Genomic DNA, 20,924 nt, shown 5'->3' with positions numbered 1-20,924 from the left:
TTCTAATTACTGGTCAAGAGCCAGAGAAATAGAACATGCCCATTCAGATTCCTTTGAGTATCTGTCCATAAAGAACGCACAGCAGTACTGTATAATTCTGAGGCTGATAAACAGGTAAGATGTATAAATTATCTTATCCACAAAGAATTCAGTGTTAGTTTACTTAGTTCTCAATCCTCACATAAAAGTCATTGAAAAACAGAATTTTCATATATACATTAATAATTTTAATGATGTATTTGTATCTAACCAATTTAGGTAATATTTTCTTTTACACAGAAGGTCCTCAAATAAAGAATAATACACAGAATACAGTCAATAGGTTATATCAATTTACTTCACATAACAGCATAATTCCGGCCTTTTCCATTTAATAACAAAAACAATCTGTACAGAAAACCCAAAGGCAACCACATAGCATATGTAAAATGTGCAAATACACTTTAAAATGCAAGTTATTCTATAGCATTTGCAAGATAGAATTTCATTGTAATTAAGGAATCTAGTTCATTCTAACTTAATAGTCTTTTGCATGTATAGACAATGCAATTCTACAAGGCACAACTTAGTGCTGATGCTAAAGTATGAAACACATCCTCAGATTATTTATTTGAAAATATTAAAATAGCATCGTGTTTATTTTTTTTAATGAGTCATGAGCTCATTTCTAAAGCTTCATAAAGCATTACACTGATAACATATGTGTGGTCAGGACAAACTGCTCCCTGAACTTAAAAGGTGAAGGACAAGACCCCATATTATTATCTTGTATTAAAAAAGGAAATATACATACATGTACACAGACACCCCATATTACAGACAAGAAACTTCCCATAATCCAAAGGGAGACCATTTCCTTATTAGCAAAGGTGCGCATTACAGTATTTCATGACAGTTAAAAATTACACACTTACCACCTGTTTTGGTCAATCTTGCTACAAAAAGACACTGAAATAGACAATTTTCTTCTTTAAGGTAAAGACAATGTCTAATTTAGAAAATCTTCCTCTTGAGATTGCACAGTGAAAGGTATCATTTAATTAAATATAAAAGCTTACTGTTTTTGTTTTTTTTTTTTGAGACAGAGTTTCATTCAGTCGCCCAGGCTGGAGTGCACTGGCGCAATCTCGGCGCCCAGGCTGGAGTGCAGTAGCGCGATCTCAGCTCACTGCAACCTCCACCTCCCAGGTTCAAGTGATTCTCCCGCCTCAGCCTCCTGAGTAGCTGGGATTACAGGCACTCACCATCATGCCCAGCTAATTTTTGTATTTTTAGTAGAGACGGCATTTCACCATGTTGGCCAGGCTGGTCTTGAACTCCTGACCTCAGGTGATCCACCCATCTTAGCCTCCCAAAGTGCTGGGATTACAGGCATAAGCCACCATGCCCAGCCAAAGCTTAATGCTTTTAAAGAAATTATTTAAATCTACATAGAAAAAAATATCAACTTATTAAAAACCATTAAGAGCACTGTCTATAATTCAAAATCTTTCAAACCCAATCACAATGCTCTTTGCTGCTTTATTGCCCATCCCTGAGAGTAAAGATTTTGTAATTTTTTAATAACGTAAATAAATTTTACATTGATAAGAATGATGTTTAACATTTTTTTTGAAAATATAAAATAAACCTTATATTTTAGTAAAAAAAAAGATAAATGCTCTTGGCAAAGACCACCATTCATAAAAATTGTAAATATTTGTATGTCAATTTCTGACATCCTTTTTACTGGGTAATTTCTATTTTTATGCCATTCATATATCGCTCATTTCCTCATAACCTGTCATTTTGTACCTTTTGTTAATAGGAGTATTTAATAAGTAATGGAGGAAAAGTACAATATAAAACCTAATGGAACTCTGAAGTGAGATGTGTATTCCCCTGTGGTAAAAGAGTTTTACTGGAAACAATCAATGTGATCCAAAATAGACAAAAATTATCTATGAAAGAAAGAATACATATGGTAAGCATCTTCCTTGTCTTTGGCCTAGCCTTCTTGACCAAAATCTTCTGTAAACTTCTTTAATTTCAACAAGTCATGTTCATTGACTGTAGGTTTTGTGTTAGATAGTGACCGCAACATATCCGACTGTCAGGGAAAAAGAAGGGTAGGGAGGATATTAATAATAGAGTTAACAAAATAAAAAACCGTCATACTATCATTATTGTTATGAACTTTAACCTAAGTTTAAATATGAATATTTGCCGTCTGCCATAAGTTACTAACAATAAACTCCCTATTCTTTTTTTTTTTTTTGAGTCAGAGTCTTACTCTGTTGCTCAGGCTGGAGTGCAGTGGCGTGATCTTGGCTCACTGCAACCTCTGCCTCCCAGGTTCAAGAGATTCTCCTGCCTCAGCCTCCCAAGTAGCTGGGATTACAGGCAGCTGAAACCACACCTGGATAATTTTTGTATTTTTAGTAGAGATAGTGTTTCGCTATGTTGGTCAGGCTGGTCTTGGAACTCCTGACCTCAGGTGATCCGCCTGCTTCTGCCTCACAAAGTGCTAGGATTACAGGCGTGGGCCACTGCACCCGGCCCCTATTCTTTCACAGATCTTTCACAATCTTTGATCATGTTATTCCTTTGTGTAGAAACTTACACTTTCTTCCCCTGAACTGATCAAATGGCTCCCCATTACTTATCAGAAGGACAATCCTCTTAGTCTGAGGATCAAGGCCTCCAAACTATGTTCATAATCTAATTTCTGGTCTTATCTCTTTTTCTTAAACAAGAGATCAGTTTTCCAAGTAAGTATAATTCAAAAGGAAAATATCATTCACTTACACTTAAGTGAAGCAGAATACCATTTTATGGAAAATCAACTAACCAGAATTTTAAAATAATTAGTTACAATTAAGATGGAAATGCTTGGAAAAATATGCTAATATCAGAGATTCATTAAAAAACTAACTTCTAAGCCAAGACTCCTGTAAAAGGATATGAAAAATAATAAAAAGGACCACTCTAAGTTACTAAAAATTCTTCAAAGCTGAACAAAGTACAAAAAATAAAAAATAATACACCAAGGATTAAAACAAAGGGGTTTCTGAGTAACTTCTCAGATAAGCATTATGGTTAGTTCACACACAAATACATGGGTGTGTACACATTTACACGTATATCTATGTATCATGTAAAAGTTTCTCCTCTGGAAGTTACTATTAAACCTGCCATTAAAGGTCTTTGAAGATGTGAAACTGACAGAAAATTTTGAAAACTGAGAATGTTCTTCCGTAAGTAAACAACTTTTCAATCACCCTAAGTTTCCTAAAAATAACGTGCCTTACAAAATAAGTCTTGTAGATTAATTCCTCCAATATAAACTATATAACTAATTTTTAAAAATAAAAATAGAACTACAATATTTAAACTTTCTATGGAGCTTTGAGAAGTGAAATAGAAAACACTATAAATATGATGATACAAGCATTAGTATTTTTTTTTTTTTTTGAGACAGAGTCTTGCTCTGTTGCCCAGGATGGAGTGCAGTGGTGTGATCTCGGCTCACTGCAACCTCTGCCTCCTGGGTTCAGGCTATTCTCCTGCCTCAGCCTCCCAAGTAGCTGGGACTACACGCACGTGCCACCATGTCTGGCTAATTTTTTGTATTTTTAGTAGAGACGGGGTTTCACCGTGTTAGCCAGGATGGTCTCGATCTCCTGACCTCGTGATCTGCCCGCCTCAGCCTCCCAAAGTGTTGGGATTACAGGCGTGAGCCACCGTGCCCGGTCTTGTTTTTAGGTTTTTTTTTTTTTTTTTTTTTTTTTTTTTGTAGACAGAGTCTCGCTCTGTCGCCCAGGCTGGAGTGCGGTCACGCAATCTCAGCTCACTGCAACCTCTGCCACGCTGGTTCATGTGATTCTCCTGCCTCAGCCGAGTAGCTGGATTACAGATGCACGCCACACTGCTCGGCTAATTTTTGCATTTTTAGGAGAGATGGCATTTTGCCATGTTGGCCAGGCCCGTTTCAAACTCCTGGCCTCAAGTGGTCTGCCCGCCTTGGCCTCCCAAAGTGCTGGGATTACAGGCAATTTCTGGTTATTTTTAAAAATCTGAGATGCAGGGGAAAAAAAATTTCATCAATCCTACTTTTAAGTTAGGTCTTGATAATAATTATACTATATATGAGCATTTTGGACATATTCTAGCTATAAGCCCTGTAAAGTCAGAATCTTGTGCTTTAAAAAATAGCTTTTTCACTTAAAGGTTCCTCAAAACCCAAGAAAATAGTTTAAAAATAATTACTTTTTATATTTCAAGTTCAATTAACTTTATAATTTTTAATGTGAGTCAACAATATTAAGTAAAATACACCTGTTTATACTAAGATTTTCCAGCAAATCTTACATAACTGAAAATTATAAAGTATAATGTTTTAAAATATTTTCTTAAAAACAAAATTTCAAACCATGGAAACAACTGGCTCCAAAAGTTTATCTCCAGGGACATCCATCCATGTCATTTCAATGGCACCAGGGTCACCTGGAGAGCAAGGTGTTAGCAGATCATCTACAAGATGGTTAGGATCAGCTCGGGAAGGTCCGCAAACCTGTAATAAACAGTAATCTGAAATATTTATTTGAAACAAAATTGAACATTAAGATTTAATCCATTATCAGTAAAGTTAAAATGTATAATAGCTTTGTATGTTTTATTAGAATGTTTACTTTTGGAAAAAAAATTAAGAATATACAACAAAAAGTAGTTATCTCCTGGGTAATGGGATAGATTTTGGTTGCTTTTAGTGTAGTTTTTTTTTTTTTGAAAGGGTGTCTTGCTCTGTCACCAGGCTGGAGTGAAGTGGTGCGATGTCAGCTCACTGCAACCTCCACCTCCTGGGTTCAAGGGATTCTCGTGCCTCAGCCTCCCGAGTAGCTAGGATTATAGGCATGCGCCACCACACCCAGCTAATTTTTTTTTATTTTTAGGAGAGACAGGGTTTCACCATGTTGGCCAGGATGGTCTTGATCTCCTGAACTTGTGATCCGCCTGCCTCGGCCTCCCAAAGTGCTGGGATTACAGGTGTGAGCCACTGCACCCAGCTGCTTTTAGTTTTTTTCTTGATGCTTTCTATATTTTGAGATTTCCTACAATAAATTACTTATGATCACACATACAAGATGAGTTAAAAAAAAAAAAATAGTTACCTGCGGCTTTCTCTTTTTCCCCTCTAGTGCTTAATAAGTGATAGTAATCTTAAAGACCAAAACCAAATAAATTTAAAAATTCTCAGAAGTTGCTCTATAGCTGAGAAACTTCTGTAATATTTGGAACTTTAGTATGAAACTACTGAATCTATCTCTTTCCACAAAAATGCTCTCAAATCTAAGTGCAAAATTGTATGCTAAATGCAGTATCAATGCCATTTTATCATGTACAACTTATTTATAAGTTTTAACAATATCCAGAAAAAGAATCTTTGTGACATAGTCACATGCAAACATTTAGATAGCAACAGTCTGCATCAACTTGGGGGCACTTTTTTTTTTTTTTTTTGAGACGGAGTCTCGCTCTGTCACCCAGGCTGGAGGGCAGTGGCGCGATCTCGGCTCACTGCAACCTCTGCCTCCAGGGTTCAAGCAATTTTCCTGCCTCAGCCTCCCGAGTAGCAGGGATTATAGGCGCCCGCCCCCACGCCGAGCTAATTTTTGTATTTTTAGTAGAGATGGGGTTTCACCATGATGGCCAAGGCTGGTCTTGAACCCCTGACCTTGTGATCCGCCCACCCTGACCTCCCAAAGTGCTGGGATTACAGGCATGAGCCACCGTGCCCAGCCAACTTGTGGGCACTTTCACATCTGTTTCACAATGATCAACTTTAAATATTATCTCAGGATTGGTGTAGGTGTGAAGAAATACATGCTCTCACCTTATTATGTGTATTTTACTGTCTGTCTTTACTCACTAATATTTTAGCTGCATGAGGTCAGGGATTTTTGTCTTTTTTGACCACCCTACTTTCTGATCTACTGCCGGTCCCAGATTAGCATTTTAGAAATAAAATACTAGTAAATGCAAAAAATAAACAGGGAACCTTGTTCTTGTTAACTGAAATAATCAGCTTTAAAAGAAGTAAAGGATGGAGCTGCCGAGAGGTCTGCTGCAGCTGGTGATCCCCAGCCGCAGAGATAGAACTCATCTGGCTGTGTCACCTTCACCCCACTAACAAGGACCTGGCTTCAGCGTCATGTGAGCTCACCCTGGCAGTAATATGCAGAATTGAGTGATAAATTCTCAGTAGGAAAGGACTGAGTTCCTATGTATTTATAGTTTCTAAATGGCAAAGAGAATTTAAGAAAAAACATAATGACTGTGGCATAAACTTAACAGTATTTCAGTAATGAAATGGCTGAAGAAGGGTGGATGAGCAATATTCACCAGGCATCTGAAGTATCACGACTGGTGTTTTATGAGTATTGTATCACTTCATTATCAGAAAGGACTTCAAAATAGCATTATCATCCCTATTTTAGAGATGATAAAAATGAGCTTTAAAGAAGTAATAGAATTTGCTCAAAAAGGTATAACAAGTAAATGGTGCCAGGCTTCAAATTCAGATTTTAATTCAAGCTTGTTAACTTAAAAAATCTTATTATAGTATATGATAAATATATGTATGTGACTTAGTCATATTAGTCTTGACATACATTGTGAGATTAGGTTTGCTAATAGTTTTTCACATCTATGTTCATGAGTAATACTGGATACTGTTGTTCACAGCAAAAGGGTTGGTCCAGATTACCTAGTTCACTGTTACTCCAACTGGGTATCTCAAGACCACAGTCTTTTTATAAAACTTTATCTCAGCCATAGATACTTAACTTGTTCTTGCAGACAAAACAGAACACAGGAGGGGCAGGATAGCAGAATGGCTGAGATTTCGGATTCGGAAACACACCTCACCTCCAGGCAAATCACACGTCTGTCCCACTCTAGCTACGGTGTTAGCACCTAAGTTCAAGACTAACCACCAGTAGGTGGCTGGCCACATGTACCTCTTATTGTTTTTGTGAAGACCAAATGAAATAATAAGATAAAAGATAGAACACAGTGCCAGGCATGTGAATATTTAAAAGATATTAGCTATTATTATTTTTACTTTATGAGGTATTAATGCACCAGATTCTGCTCAAAAATATTCCAGATGTGTCAGAAGCAGCCTTACATCTATACATTTAAGTTTCTACACTTATATCAAAATAATACACAAATACTTCAAAAATCATTTCATAGGAAAATTTAAAACACATTAGGATGATTAATAAGGGCTTTTTTTTTTTTAATACAGGGTCTCACTGTGCTACCCAGGCTGGAGTGCACTGGTGCAATCTTGGCTCACTGCAACCTCCACCTCCTGGGCTCAAGTGATTCTCCCACTTCAGCCTCTCAAGTAGCTGGGACTACAGGAGTGTGCCACCACATCCAGCTAATTTTTGTATTTTTTATAGAGATGGGATTTCGCCATGTTGCCCGAGGCTGGTCTCGAACTCCTGAGCTCAAGAGATCTGCCCACCTCGGCCTCCTAAAGTGCTGGGATTACAGGTGTAGGGCACTGCACCCAGCCAAAAATGGCTAATAAATAAACTTTATTGAAGAACTTGTTTCAGTGACACAGAAATATGTCTATTATGTAAACCCACTTATCGTATTATTATACAACACTGAAATCCTCCCAAATTGTTTGAAGACAAACCAATGACGGTCTTGAAACTTGATTTTAAAAATAAAGGAAAGGGGCCAGGCGCAGTGGCTTACGCCTTTGGGAGGCCGAGGCAGGTGGATCACCTGGAGTCAGGAGTTCGAGACCAGCCTGGCCAACATGGTGAAATCCTGTTTCTACTAAAAACACAAAAAATTAGCCAGGCATGGTGGCACACGCCTGTAATCCCGGCTACTCAGGAGGCTGAGGCATGAGAATTGCTTGAACCCAGGAGGCACAGGTTGCAGCGAGCTGAGATAGTGCCACTGCACTCCAGCCTGGGCGACAGAGTGAGACTGTCTCAAAAAAAAAAAAAAAAAAAAAAAAAGATAGGAAAGGATAGATAAAAATGACTTACCTTTTTAAAATGAGTAGCTGACTGTACCTTCCTAACAGGTTGCATAAGTGCATCACGTACAATGATACTTATATCTGCCCCTGAATAACCATCTGTTTTCTTCCCAAGTTCCCGAAAGTCTGCTTCCGTGAGACTGTTCTGAGTGGTCCCCAGGTGCAGTTTAAACATTGCTGCTCGGGCATGGGGTTCCGGCAAAGGAATATAAATTCGTTTCTCAAATCTTAAAAGAGAAATTACATTAAGAATATATTTAAGTGAAAATAAGGATATTTCCAAGAAGAAACAGATACTAAGTTAAGTGGGCCTGTATCTGCCAAGGTTAAACATACATATTTAGGTTAAAGGGAGAATATCCAGAGCACATTAAAAACAAACAAATAAAATCAAAATAGCCTGGGAGCCAGTTTGGAGTGGCTGAATCTTTCGTGCATGATTTTTGGGTTATTTTGGCCAGTGTTCATATGTCTGGAATTCACAAAATAAAAAGAGGTCCTACAAGATTACAGTTTCCCACAAAATTGTACTCTGAACTCTTGATCAAGGGACTAATGATTAACAATATAAAACAGGAGTAGAGATGACACAGTAATTCTCTACACTCAAAACAGAATTAACTCACAATCTTATAGGATATGTATTACATAAAATGTCCACTTTAATGAATACATCCAGAACAAACAATCCTATATTATAAAGAATAAACACTATGTTTCATTAACAATAATTTTGCTTGCCTTCTTAGAATTTCAGTATTTGGAGATAGAGAAGCAGCGATGAGGGATAATTTAAGTGGTCTAAGCAGACTGTTTTTCCTCCAGGTAACTCTCTGTGACAATGAAAAGAATTTAAAGTTTCCATTGCCTCTAGAGATGGGTGCAGAATAAGGCAATTTTTCAAAAATACCCTGCACATTTCCTTTCTTGGTACTGGATGGTAAGCTAGAATGCTGGCAAATCATCAAGTGAATGGGATAAAAGTGGCAAAAACTGAAGTGCTAATTTTTACCATACAAAACGAATGTAATAGAGAACTGTGAGGAGTGAAAAGTGAAGAGTCCGTATACCTTTCCTAGAGCTGAAGTTTCATTTTCAACTTAAAAATTAGATAGATAGTACACACACACACACATATTTTATTTTATTTTTTTGAGATGGAGTCTCACTCTGTTGCCCAAGCTGGAGTGCAGTGGCACGATCTTGGCCCACTGCGACCTCCGCCTCCTGGGCTCAAGCGATTCTCCCACCTCAGCTTCCGGAGTAGCTGGGACTACAGACAGGTGTGCGCCACCATGGCCAGGTAATTTTTTTGGATTTTAGTACAGACAGGGTTTCACCACGTTGCCCATAGTGGTTCTGAACTCCTGAGCTCAGGCAATCTGCCCACCTCGGCCTCCCAAAGTGCTGGGATTACAGGCATGAGCCACTGCGCCCGGCCTGACATATATTTTTTACTAAAAAAAAAAAAAAAAAATCTTGGCTGGGCGTGGTGGCTCACATCTGTAATCCCAGCACTCTTGGAGGCCGAGGCGGGTGGATCATGAGGTCAAGAGATTGAGACCATCCTGGCCACATGGTGAAATCTCGTCTCTATTAAAAATATGCAAATTAGCTGGGAGTGGTGGTGCATACCTGTAGTCCCAGCTACTTGGGAGGCTGAGGCAGAAGAATCACTTGAACCCGGGAGGTGGAGGATGCAATGAGCTGAGATCGCACCACTGCACTCCAGCCTGGCAACAGAGAGAGACTCTGACTCAAAAAAAAAAAAAAAAAAAAAATCTTACCTGGTTATCTTATTTTGAATTATAGAATTGCCATTTTGCTAAAATTTTATATAAATGGTTTTTACCAAATTGTCAAACTATGTTTATAAATTTTTGAAGCGTCAGTGCCCACCAAGCTTAATCAGAATGAAAGGTAAGCATTAGGTAATATATTTTCTAATATGAAAGACAGAAGTATGTGGAAATCTTGTATATTTGATAAAGTAGGGAAACAAGCAAATGACTACCCTTCTCCCCCTCAAGGCAGGGGAGCAACAGGGTTAGAGCACATTACAAATCTTTTGAAAAGTTGTTAGAATGCCTCCTCACAAGACAAAAAGGGAATTATCATCTACTTGTTACATCTGCAGTGAGAAATAAGATATTTACTGTATTATCCTACCTTCGCCTAATGGCAGAATCCAGAACCCAGGGTATATTTGTAGCTCCCAGAACCAAAATTCCATCATTGTCTACACCAACCCCTGCATTAAAATAGGTAATGCTTTAATTAATTTGTCATTTTGGTGTTCTTTAAACTTCTTCCATATATTCTGTTAAGAAATGTGGTGCTTTACCAATTAAGTGCCTCATCTTGAAAGTCTGTCTTTGAAAAAAAAAAACTGTATTTAATCAAATATCACCTTACGGCAATATGATCCAAATACACTACAATGCAATATGATGCAAATATATGAATCACATCTCCCAGACTGTGGACAAATACTATTAACATTCGTTTCAAAATATTTCTTGAAAAATTTCATTCAAAGTCTACATATTACTTTTACTGAAGTTGTTCCTCGTACATTATAAATGAATACATTAAATCTCTTTTCTATTTTTGTCAGTGAGTCCTACAAGATAATTACAACTGAGTAAAAATTATGTATGCATATGGAAGACAATTGGAATGAAACATGGCAAAATGAAACAGTTTGTCAGAATGGAGAAATTCTGCTTGAATTTTTCATTACTGTTATAAAAATTGTTTATAAAATAAACAAAAACGACTTTAAAAATGAGTAACATTAAATTAGCAGGGCATGGTGGTGCGCGCCTGTAATCCCAGCTACTCAGGAGGCTGAGGCAGGAGAATTGCTTGAACCTGGGAGGTGGAGGTTGCAATGAGCCGAGATCGCGCCACTGCACTCCAGCCTGGGCGACAGAGTGAGACTCTGTCTCAAAAAAAAAAAAAAAAAAAATTAGTAACACTACCTTGCATTTGCACTAGGAACTCCGTCTTAATTCTACGTGCGGCTTCACTTTCATTTTCACTTCTTGAACCACACAGAGAATCAATTTCATCAATGAAGATAATGGAGGGCTTGTTCTCTCTGGCAAGTTGGAATAAATTCTTAACCAGTCTAAAAATAAATGAAAACTTTTAAGTCTCTAAAAAATAGTAAAAGATTAAAACAAAGTAATCTATCAATATTACAAGAACCTGTAAATTAAAAAGCCTAATCATGTTTCACGTACAGAAAATAAGAATGCTACAACTGGATAATTCACTTTATGATTTACTAGGTTGTACATATATGCTATCTTTTCCCACAAAAGAAATTCTAGATTAGAGACTCATTTGACAGAGAAGTGAGTACCTATATTACATCACTTCTCTGAATATCTGTGAGTGATGTAAGAAATCTATTAAGGACTGATACAGTAATTACGGGCAAAGAAAAAACTTTAAAAAATTGATTTACTACTTACTTTTCACTTTCACCTAGCCACTTAGAAACAAGATCAGAGGAAGATATTGAAAAAAATGTTGAGTTGTTGGCTTCTGTTGCTACAGCTTTGGCTAAGTAGGACTTTCCTGTTCCAGGCGGCCCAAATAATAGGATTCCCCTCCAAGGTGTTCTCTTGCCTAAAATTTACATTTAGAAAAATGTCATGAAAATTTTAACACTTAATTGCATCATCTATACTGAGGAATACTCTAAAAAGATTTTCACTCTAAACCTCTAAGAATTAAAACAATATTTTAAAAATAAATCAATCTAAGGTATGTCTTAAATATATTTTGTTTCTTCTAGAGACTAGTTTATCGAAAAGATACTTACATAACATAAGCCTTCTAACAGGAAATACATTTGTTTGCTCGTTCATTCAACCAATATGTATCAAAACCGTAACATGTGCACAGGCAAAAGGATTTCTGCCCTGCATGGAGTCTAGTAGGGGAAAAGAGTTCAGTTAAAAGGTACTTCCTGATCATCTACTGTGTGCACTGCTTGATACCAGAATATTGTACAAAAACTATATCCATAAAAAATGGGCAGCTGGAAGGGATTTTCTTTGAATATTTATGCTCTTTGGAAAAGTGAACCTAACAAAGTTTGGATGACTTGTGAGTTTCTGCTGAATTCTTGATTCCACAGGAAAGCACAGGTTAGTGTTATAGGTAGCAGACTTTCTTTTATTTTTATTTTTTTTCAGATGGAGTCTCACTCTTGTTGCCCAGGCTGGAGTGCAGTGGTGCGATCTCAGCTCACTGCAACTTCTGCCTCCTGGTTTCAAGCGATTCTCCCGCCTCAACCTCCCAAGTAGATGAGATTATAGGTGCCCACCATTACGCCTGGCTAGTTTTTGTATTTTAGTAGAGACGGGGTTTTACCATGTTGGTCAGGCTGGTCTCGAATTCCTGACCTCAGGTGATCTGCCCACCTCAGCCTCTGGCTAGGTAGCAGACTTTCATGGTTGGGTAACAAAAAGGTGATACTACCTTAAATCCTAGTTTTGCCAAAATATAACCAGTGAATACATCAACTCTTTGAGCCTCAATTTTGCTAATGAGCAATTATAATCCTGCCTAAAATAAAACAGGGTGGGTTACAGCTGGCAGTAAACTATCAAATATACATTTAAAAAACTATGGCTAGGCACGGTGGCTCACGTATGTAATCCCAGCACTTTGAGAGGCTAAGACGGGCGGATCATCTGAGGTCAGGAGCTCGGGACAACTGTGGCCAACATGGTGAAACCCTGACTCTAGTAAAAATACAAAAAGTGGCTTAGTGTGGTGGCAGATGCCTGTAATCCCAAATACTCGGGAGGCTGGGGCAGGAGAATTGCTTGAACTCGGGAGGTGGAGGTTGCAGTGAGCCGAGACCACGCCATTGCATTCCAGCCTGGGCGACAAGAGTGAAACTCCGTCTCAAAAAAAGAAAAAAGAAAAAAAAAAAGCAAAAAACTGCTAGGTGCAAACTATGGATGTGTACATGGTATCTGCAAAATAATGATATGCAGTTGAATAATACTGTTTCACTTAACTGTTATGAAAGCAACTGTTACTTGAATTTCATTTTCCTATTTTAAATGTATACATTTACAAGTAAGTGTCTGAGTATGGTACATATACTACACTGGTATAACATGAAATACTTTTAGGTGGTATATACTTTTTATTTAAATAATTTTTTAATGTGTATTGGAAAAACACTTTTTTTCACTTATAATAGGCACAAAACAGTCTTTTCAATAACGTTACTAAGTAAAAATATGTGAGATCATTTAAAGTTCAAATACAGGCAAAATAATCTCTGGTGTTAAAAGCTGAGAGAGAGAGATGACCTCTGGGGAGGAATGAGGCAGAAGGCTCCTGCCAGGTCCCTGGCAATGCTGTTATTTCTGGATCTGGTTGATGACACTGGCATGCTTGCTTTGTGACAATTAAGGAAGCCCAACACCCAGGGGCTCCTGTATGTCTCTGTGTATTTATGCTATACTCTAGTAAAAATGTTGTTCTAAAAAATAAGCAAAGAAAAATATTAAAAATTAGTAATAGTACACATACATGGAAAAATTCATGAAGATGAGACATAAATGACTCATGTTTGAGAAAAACTGGTGTAAGTAATATACCATAAAATGAGTTCAACCATATTTTTGTGCTTTTATAGGATTATGATGTCAACTTTTATGCTGTTACGTTTCATACTCCTGAAGTTGGGTAGTAAACTGCACCTTGAAGCTAGGTGGACAGTGCGTGGCCTACAGGCTTTTTGCTCTTCATCACTGCTCTATACGATATGACCGTCTGGACTCTTCAGTCTGAGGCCAACGTTACAGATTTGCTGTTGACATAAACCAACATGTTTGCAAAAGGAAAAACCTCTGACTGTCAGACTGTGGGTGTGGCCATATTACAGACACAGGCTATCAGTCACAAGAAGGATAATATAAAGGAACGGTTTAGCACAGACATATCACTTACTGCTGGAACTAGAACTTGTAAGTTTCCCCAGATGGTAGGTCAGCAATATTCTCTTCACAGTGATAATGAAATGTCCTTTTGCTACTAGAGGATATGCACTTCCTCTGAAACTGTTAAGTGATTCTTACTCCTCTTTTTAAGAAATGGAAATACTCTTTAAAAATTAATACATAACCATTGCAAAAATTCAGATGAAAGTCAAAAGTAAAAATCTCCTATAATCTTATCCCCTAGGCATACATTAATATTTCTATGTCAATCCAATTATACTTACTTCTCAGCATACATATTTAACAAACATGGAATTATACTATACAGTTTATAACTGCTTTTTGATCTTTGTAATAGATGTGGACATTCTTCAATAAAATATAATGCAGATTTCAATTTATTAATGTAGATGTACACTCTATTTTACTGAGTGTATAGTATTCCACTGCATGTTGGTGAATTACCCTACTGGTTGACATTTAGGTTGTTTTGCAATATATATACACTGCAAATATGGATATGTATAAGAAATAAAACATCTTGTATAAAGATACATCACCACCTTTTAACAGTCACAATTTATTTAAGATAATTCATTAGTGACAAGAATGACAATGCTTCGCCTCAATCATCAATGAACTTTTACAAACTCATGAAATAAAATTATTTAAAAGTTATGTCACCTGTAAAAAGATGAGGAAATTTAATAGGCAGTATCACAGCCTCTTTCAGTGCTTCTTTGGCTCCTTCAAGTCCAGCAACGTCACTCCATTTCACATTTGGTCGTTCTATAACAATGGCACCTGCAAAAAATTACGTTATCTTTAAATTAAGAAAGACTATTTCACCAAAGTTAGAAGACAACATGAAATACTGATGTTAAAGAAACGCATTATAAAATTGGGAAAGTTTTATGTACTAACAACCTTTTTGAAATAGTGTGAGCAGGAAGCAGGTGTTAGGGAATAGTCAATAGGACTAGGAACCAGGTGGATGACTAGATAACCTGGGGCATGTTACTTTACCCTTCTGTTTCAGCTTCCTCACTTGTGAAATGAAAATAATACCATCTGCCCAAACTACTTAGATAGGTTGGTGCGAAAATCAAATGACATAATGAATATTAGAGTGTTTGGAAAAGCACCAAACGTTCCATAAGGTGGTTATATTTGAATACATTGATTTTGGAGTATCATAAGTACTTGTTCTACCATTTCTCCTGTTAACCAAAAGAAAAGGTGATCTAATCCCCTCCTCAACCACTGAAAAAAAAAATATGCTTAACAAATTTAACTCAAGATAGGCAGATAGACAGAAGGGAGAAGGAAACGGAGAGAGGAAAGGAAGGAATGGAAGCAGATGATGGGAAAGAGAGAAAATATACCCCGGCAGATTTGCAATACTTTCCTAAGATTTGCCCAAGTTTCTATTTGGCTGCTAAATAGATCTATTTACAACTTTTGTTAATTAACAAAGTTAACTTACAGGGAAGATTTAGCTTCTGAATGCAGTATATTCAAAAGCCAAAGCAATTATTGCAGTAAGAGTCCAAGAAGGATGTCTTTTAATATAGCCTACTGACAAATTTTCTAGTTCTTTTTTATCAAAAGCTTTTCTAATTTTCTAGAATATGGAAACTGTTCCACTACAAACTATGAAGCAGCCTGTTCTAAGATGACATGTAGTTAGTTGTCTTAAGTCTAACAGAACACCACCACTTATACAATCTACTACTTTATGAAATCAGTTCTACTGATTGTTTCTTCTTGTTAGGAAAGATAATCTGTTACTCTAAGACTGGTTACTAGCAACTTACTTCCCTAAATTATGAAAATCTTTAGCTACTAGATTAAAATTAAATGAAACCATAAGCATTTTGTATTCCAAAAGTTCGGACTACTATAAAGTAAGAAAAAAGTAAATTCACTTTGTCTTTTTTATGTTTCATTAAGATTAGTAATCCTAGGATTTCATGTCAGTTAAACAAAAATAAACTTATTTTATATATGTATACCGTCTGACTAGCTCAAGATTTCTGCCATGAATTTTAAAAATGTGTCATGATTTGTTTTCATATATAATACTTTTAAGTTAAAAGGTGACTTTAGAATGTTTACTGATAAACAATCTCATACTAGACATGGTTTGCAAAATTAAAAAGGGGGGGGATGGGATTACTGAAAAATGCTAACAAATGGAATGTACTTCCAATGATATAAATTTATCCAGTCTTTGACTATACTATTTACTAGTATATTATTTAATTACAAAAAATTCACTGAAAAAATTAGCTACCAGAAAACTCAAATCACAAACCAATTTTTAATTTTAACAAATATACACTTAATATCATAATCTAAAACAGAAGTAAAAGATTTAAAATACTATTCAAAAAATAAGGAAAAATTCAAAAAAGATATAATAGTATGAAATCTAGCAGCAAACCATTAAAAAGTAGAAAAAAAGGATATTCAAATATAAAAGGCTAGGACTCCTTTCATATTCTATTTCATCCTGAAATTTCAAATACATTTCCTCATTTAAATGTTTTAAGTATTTTTTTTCTTTTGTTTGTTTGTTTTATATTTCTGGCCCCTATCATAAGTGATAGGGAATTTAGAGAAATCCCTATTAAAAATTGGTTGTATCGGCCAAGTGCAGTGGCTCACAACTGTAATCCCAGCTCTTTGCGAGGCTGAAGTGGGTGAATCACTTGAGCTCAGGAGTTCGAGAGCAGCCTGGACAACAAGGCCAAACCCCATCTCTACAAAAAAAAAAAAAAAAAAAACTTAGCCGGGCATGGTGGTGTGTGCCTGTGTTCCCAGCTACTCAGGAGGCTGAGGCAGGAGAATCCCTTGAACCCAGGAGTTCCAGGCTGCAGTAAGCCGTGAATGCACCACTGCACTCCAGCCTGGGCGACACAGCGACACCCTTGTCTCAAAAAAACAAAAAAGAAAAAAAAAGTATCTTTTTGAAAATTAAAGATATACAACTGATTTTTACCTGGGGCAGGGTAGGGAGAGGGAAACAAAACCAAATCCAATAGAGCACACAGAAAAAGCGTCTTGCTTTACAACTGGAATAAGGCCACTTGGCACAGACCCACTGGGTTACCCAATAAATGCCAACTGAGTGCCAGTAGTTTCAGGTGGTGGGGACACAGCAGTGTAAACTCAAGTTTTTGCCCCTGGACTATATCTACCACTGAAGTTCTTGGCATCTAAAGATGTTCTCTATTCATTACCTGGTCTGTTGTCAACACATTATCCTTACAGTGTTTTCCTAGACATCCCAGTAGGGTAGGCAAGACAAAAATACTACCAAACCGAAGACACTAGTATAGCAAGGCTGTAAGTTTGGCTCAGGTAGGTGTTTTCACTATTCAGTAACCAAGGCTGGACCTATAAAATGGAAATCCTTCCCAGTTATGTATTTTATTTGGTAAGATTCAAATGAACAAAATACATACTACCAATGGGTGAGCAAAAAATTCAATCTGAAAAATTGTTAGATAATTTATTTCAAAGAAAAATCAAATCTCAGTGATTAACAAAGCCAGCCAACAAATAGATGCCTTTTTAGATAAATAGTGCTACCATTTATTGAGTCCCTAGACTTCGTCAGATATATTAGGTAGTTTTTACACTGTCATTAATCTTAAAAGCCCTGAAAGGAAGCTATTGTTCATTTCTATTTGAGAGATGGGGGACTCTGACTCTGAGAGATTCAGTCACTCGCCCACAATTAGAAAGTTCTAAGTGGCAGACCCTTGAACAGAATCAAGATTTGAATGGAGCCAAAAATCTATGTCCCTTCCGTTATGCCACTATACTATAGTAGAACAGAATGAAAGGGCTTTACAGGTGTGGAAGGTAAACACAGAAAGCTTAAACACTTAAATGTAAACAGGAACACTGAAAAGCAGATGAAGAGCAGTTAAGAAACAAAATAAACCATCAATAAGTGAGCTACAGCAATGGCAATAAAAGCCATGTGTAAGTCCTAACTTCTCCTCTCACAGTAGTAAATTTTAATACCATCAAATTTTGCAGTGTGCTAATAGTATAAATGTTACCTTCTCTAAAAGGGGGCAAATAAACAAAAGAAAGAGCAAGTTGACTGAGAGCCTTTTAAAGGCAGATGTGAAGCCAACAAAACTATTATATAAAAAAGACCAAACCATGATCCTAGAGGGCAAACCCTAAGAAAACACTCTAAACAAAACCAGCACATGACTATTGGGAACCAAAGCCAGTTCTTAAACTTCATTTAAATATAGAGGGAGAACAAAAACAATTCAAATAGACAATTCACTTTGAGTCTTTTTAATAGGATAGTAAATTTAAAAATAAAATCTAAAGCAACCTTGAAGTTGATTCTGTAGTTTCTTTTTTTCAGGATCATCAGATTCTCCTTCCCCATCACTGTCATTCCTAATAAAAAGAATTTAATACATTCAAATGATCACTCATTGCTATCAAATAAGGCAAAAATGAAGGAAAAATTAACCTGAAATATTTGTAATTTAAGTGGCAAAATCAGACATTTACATTAAAAGTTATGCTTACTTATTTTAAAGAATGTAGTAAATAAAATAAGAAGCAGGCACGTTATCATCAACAGAGAATCATGCAAAAGAAAGGGACAAAAAGACCAGAATGAAGTCAGGAACTAGCTCCAAATTCCCATGACATATTTAGGTATGTATTAATTCATAAATGCATGCCCCACACATCACTCCATGAAGGATTCAAGACGAATTACAGGAGAGTTGCAAACAACAACAGTAAAAACATCAGGACTGGGCAAGACATAAATTAGAACAAGAGGTCATATTAGGAGGAAAAAAATCTGCAACATGAATTATCTAAGGTACAAAGGTCTACAACCCTTAGTCTGGGGATTCCAAAGAACAGAGAAAGCTTCTTGATGACAATGAACTACACCTAAAGAACAAGTAGGTCGATCAAGGCATTTGATTCATATCTAGGAATTTATCTTGAGGAAATAATTTTAGACAAGTTCAAGGATTTGACCATAAGGATAATCACACCCACAGTTTGCAAAAGGGGAAAAAGTAACTTACACTATAGGGACTAGCATATGACAGGATACATAGCAACATTTAAAAGTTATGTAGAAATAGTTTATTGGAAAGATATTCCTGATACAATGTTAGGTATAAAAGTGATAAAGCCAAAAATAAGGCATTGTATCATTTTTAAAACAATACCATATAAAGGGAGATAAAAGCATGACATGTTTTACGCCAAAATGGAATTGCCTTGGTTATCACAGGATGGTGGGGCTGTGGATGAGGTAGACACTGCAAAATAGATTCACTTGACACTCACTCCAACCTTCTTCTATCATGCTGTCCAGTACTATAAAGACTGTCCTTATTAAAAACAAACAAACAAAAAAACCCCTGCCGTTTCTCATCTCCCTTGTAGCTGGAGTTCCACGAGACCTAAATTCTTCCAAGAAGGTGGGGGCTCCTCACAAGGAGACAGAATCTTCAGGTGAGGGCACTGGTTTTGCTGAGGGAGCTGCACAGAGGATTTACTGCCTGCTCCCAAGCACCATCAGTGCTTAGCAGAGGAGTTGGCAACTGTGGGATCCCTACTTGAACAACCCTGGGACTGTTGGCCATTTCTCCTTGTGATCCAAGTCTGACTCCCTGGCCCCACTATTCTGTAAGGTAATACCCTATAATATATCCCTTTTTGCTTAAATTAGCCAAAGTGGGTCCTACTGTAAACGAAGATTGCTGTTCAGTACAGGAGAAAAACTGGCATCGCCTGGTCAGGTAATCATCTCAGGAGAGATCCTTACAGGGTTTTCAAGCAAGACAGAAGAGCTTCTATGGACAAGGGACGAGAAGCTTCTGCTGTCAAGGGAGTTTCAGTGAGAGCTGGAGGTCCTGGGCAGTCAAGGTCAACTAAATTCTTCCCAATATTTTCACTTCATGTTTGGAGTCCCTGTTTTATACTAAATGTCCTCACTTTCATATAAGAAACCCTAAGTTGGAATTCAATAATTCGTAAGATCAGACTATCATCTGATTTTTGTTACGTCAATGCTATCGATGAAGAAGATAACATGTTCTTAGGGTGTCACAGAAACTCCCTGGTTCCCCGATCACATCTTGAATATAAAACCTTGAGCTTCAGCTTATCATTTCCTTCAAACTCTGCCACGTAGTTTGAAGAAGCCAAGTCAACGCTGGTTCTTATATTCCTCATGTCCTTCTAAATGGTCTGTGGTAGCAGCCACAAAGCCCTGAAGCACTGCCTAAAAGGTACTTCATTCCTTGTGACCACAAGGTATTAAGTAACCTGCGCCACTGCATACTATGAACAATGAGAATCACATCCTCTAAAGCTGAGCAGAATCTCGATGCTTTCAAACCCAAGCAGGCCAGATAACTCCATCCCAGAGTCTCATTTTCTTAAGGGTGTGTTACCTGGAACTATTGGCATCAATTAATAGGACAGCTAGAGAGGATGTGGTTAGAATATGTTCCCAGTGCTGAGCACAAACTTGGCATGCATGTCATGTGCTGAATAAACAAATTCTGCATCTAGAAGTGATACATCCCCCATCTAGGAAGACATGCCAAAAATCAGTTTCAATGTTTATAAGTTATGCTGTGTTGTTCTCTTTACAATGACAACATAAAGCAAATCTAACACAAATTCACATCAAAAAATTTTGCATAAGATATCCAAAAAAAATTTACATTGGAGTTACTTTTCATTTTTTCCATGTGGTCAAAGGTTTAACTCTCAGGTCACTCCTATAACCTTAAGCTTCCATATTAGCTAATGGCCAGAGAGTAACTGAGTGCTGTTCCTACAAGCATTCTCTCCTCCTACTGGCAGGCAGTCAG

The 20,924-nt window shown here is 37.0% G+C and overlaps 1 protein-coding gene across 1 annotated transcript in view; it reads right to left on the bottom strand.

Annotated features, from left to right (window-relative positions):
• Positions 1-319: 319 nt before the first annotated feature.
• Positions 320-20,924, bottom strand: part of VPS4B (vacuolar protein sorting 4 homolog B) — a 33,065-nt gene continuing 12,460 nt past the window's right edge. The window contains exons 4-11 of the mRNA XM_055297066.2: positions 18,398-18,465; positions 14,716-14,835; positions 11,536-11,692; positions 11,038-11,186; positions 10,223-10,304; positions 8,061-8,280; positions 4,412-4,552; positions 320-2,089 (exon numbers count right to left, since the gene is read on the bottom strand). Coding sequence (XP_055153041.1) covers positions 1,988-2,089; positions 4,412-4,552; positions 8,061-8,280; positions 10,223-10,304; positions 11,038-11,186; positions 11,536-11,692; positions 14,716-14,835; positions 18,398-18,465 — 1,039 coding nt within the window. The 3' untranslated portion in view covers positions 320-1,987. The remainder of the gene's footprint in view (positions 2,090-4,411; positions 4,553-8,060; positions 8,281-10,222; positions 10,305-11,037; positions 11,187-11,535; positions 11,693-14,715; positions 14,836-18,397; positions 18,466-20,924) is intronic.

This window comes from Symphalangus syndactylus, chromosome 1 (genome assembly GCF_028878055.3).
Source record: "Symphalangus syndactylus isolate Jambi chromosome 1, NHGRI_mSymSyn1-v2.1_pri, whole genome shotgun sequence".
NCBI lineage: Eukaryota > Metazoa > Chordata > Mammalia > Primates > Hylobatidae > Symphalangus > Symphalangus syndactylus.
The sequence above is the reverse complement of the archived record's forward strand: the minus strand, read 5'-3'. Positions and strand labels throughout refer to the sequence as shown.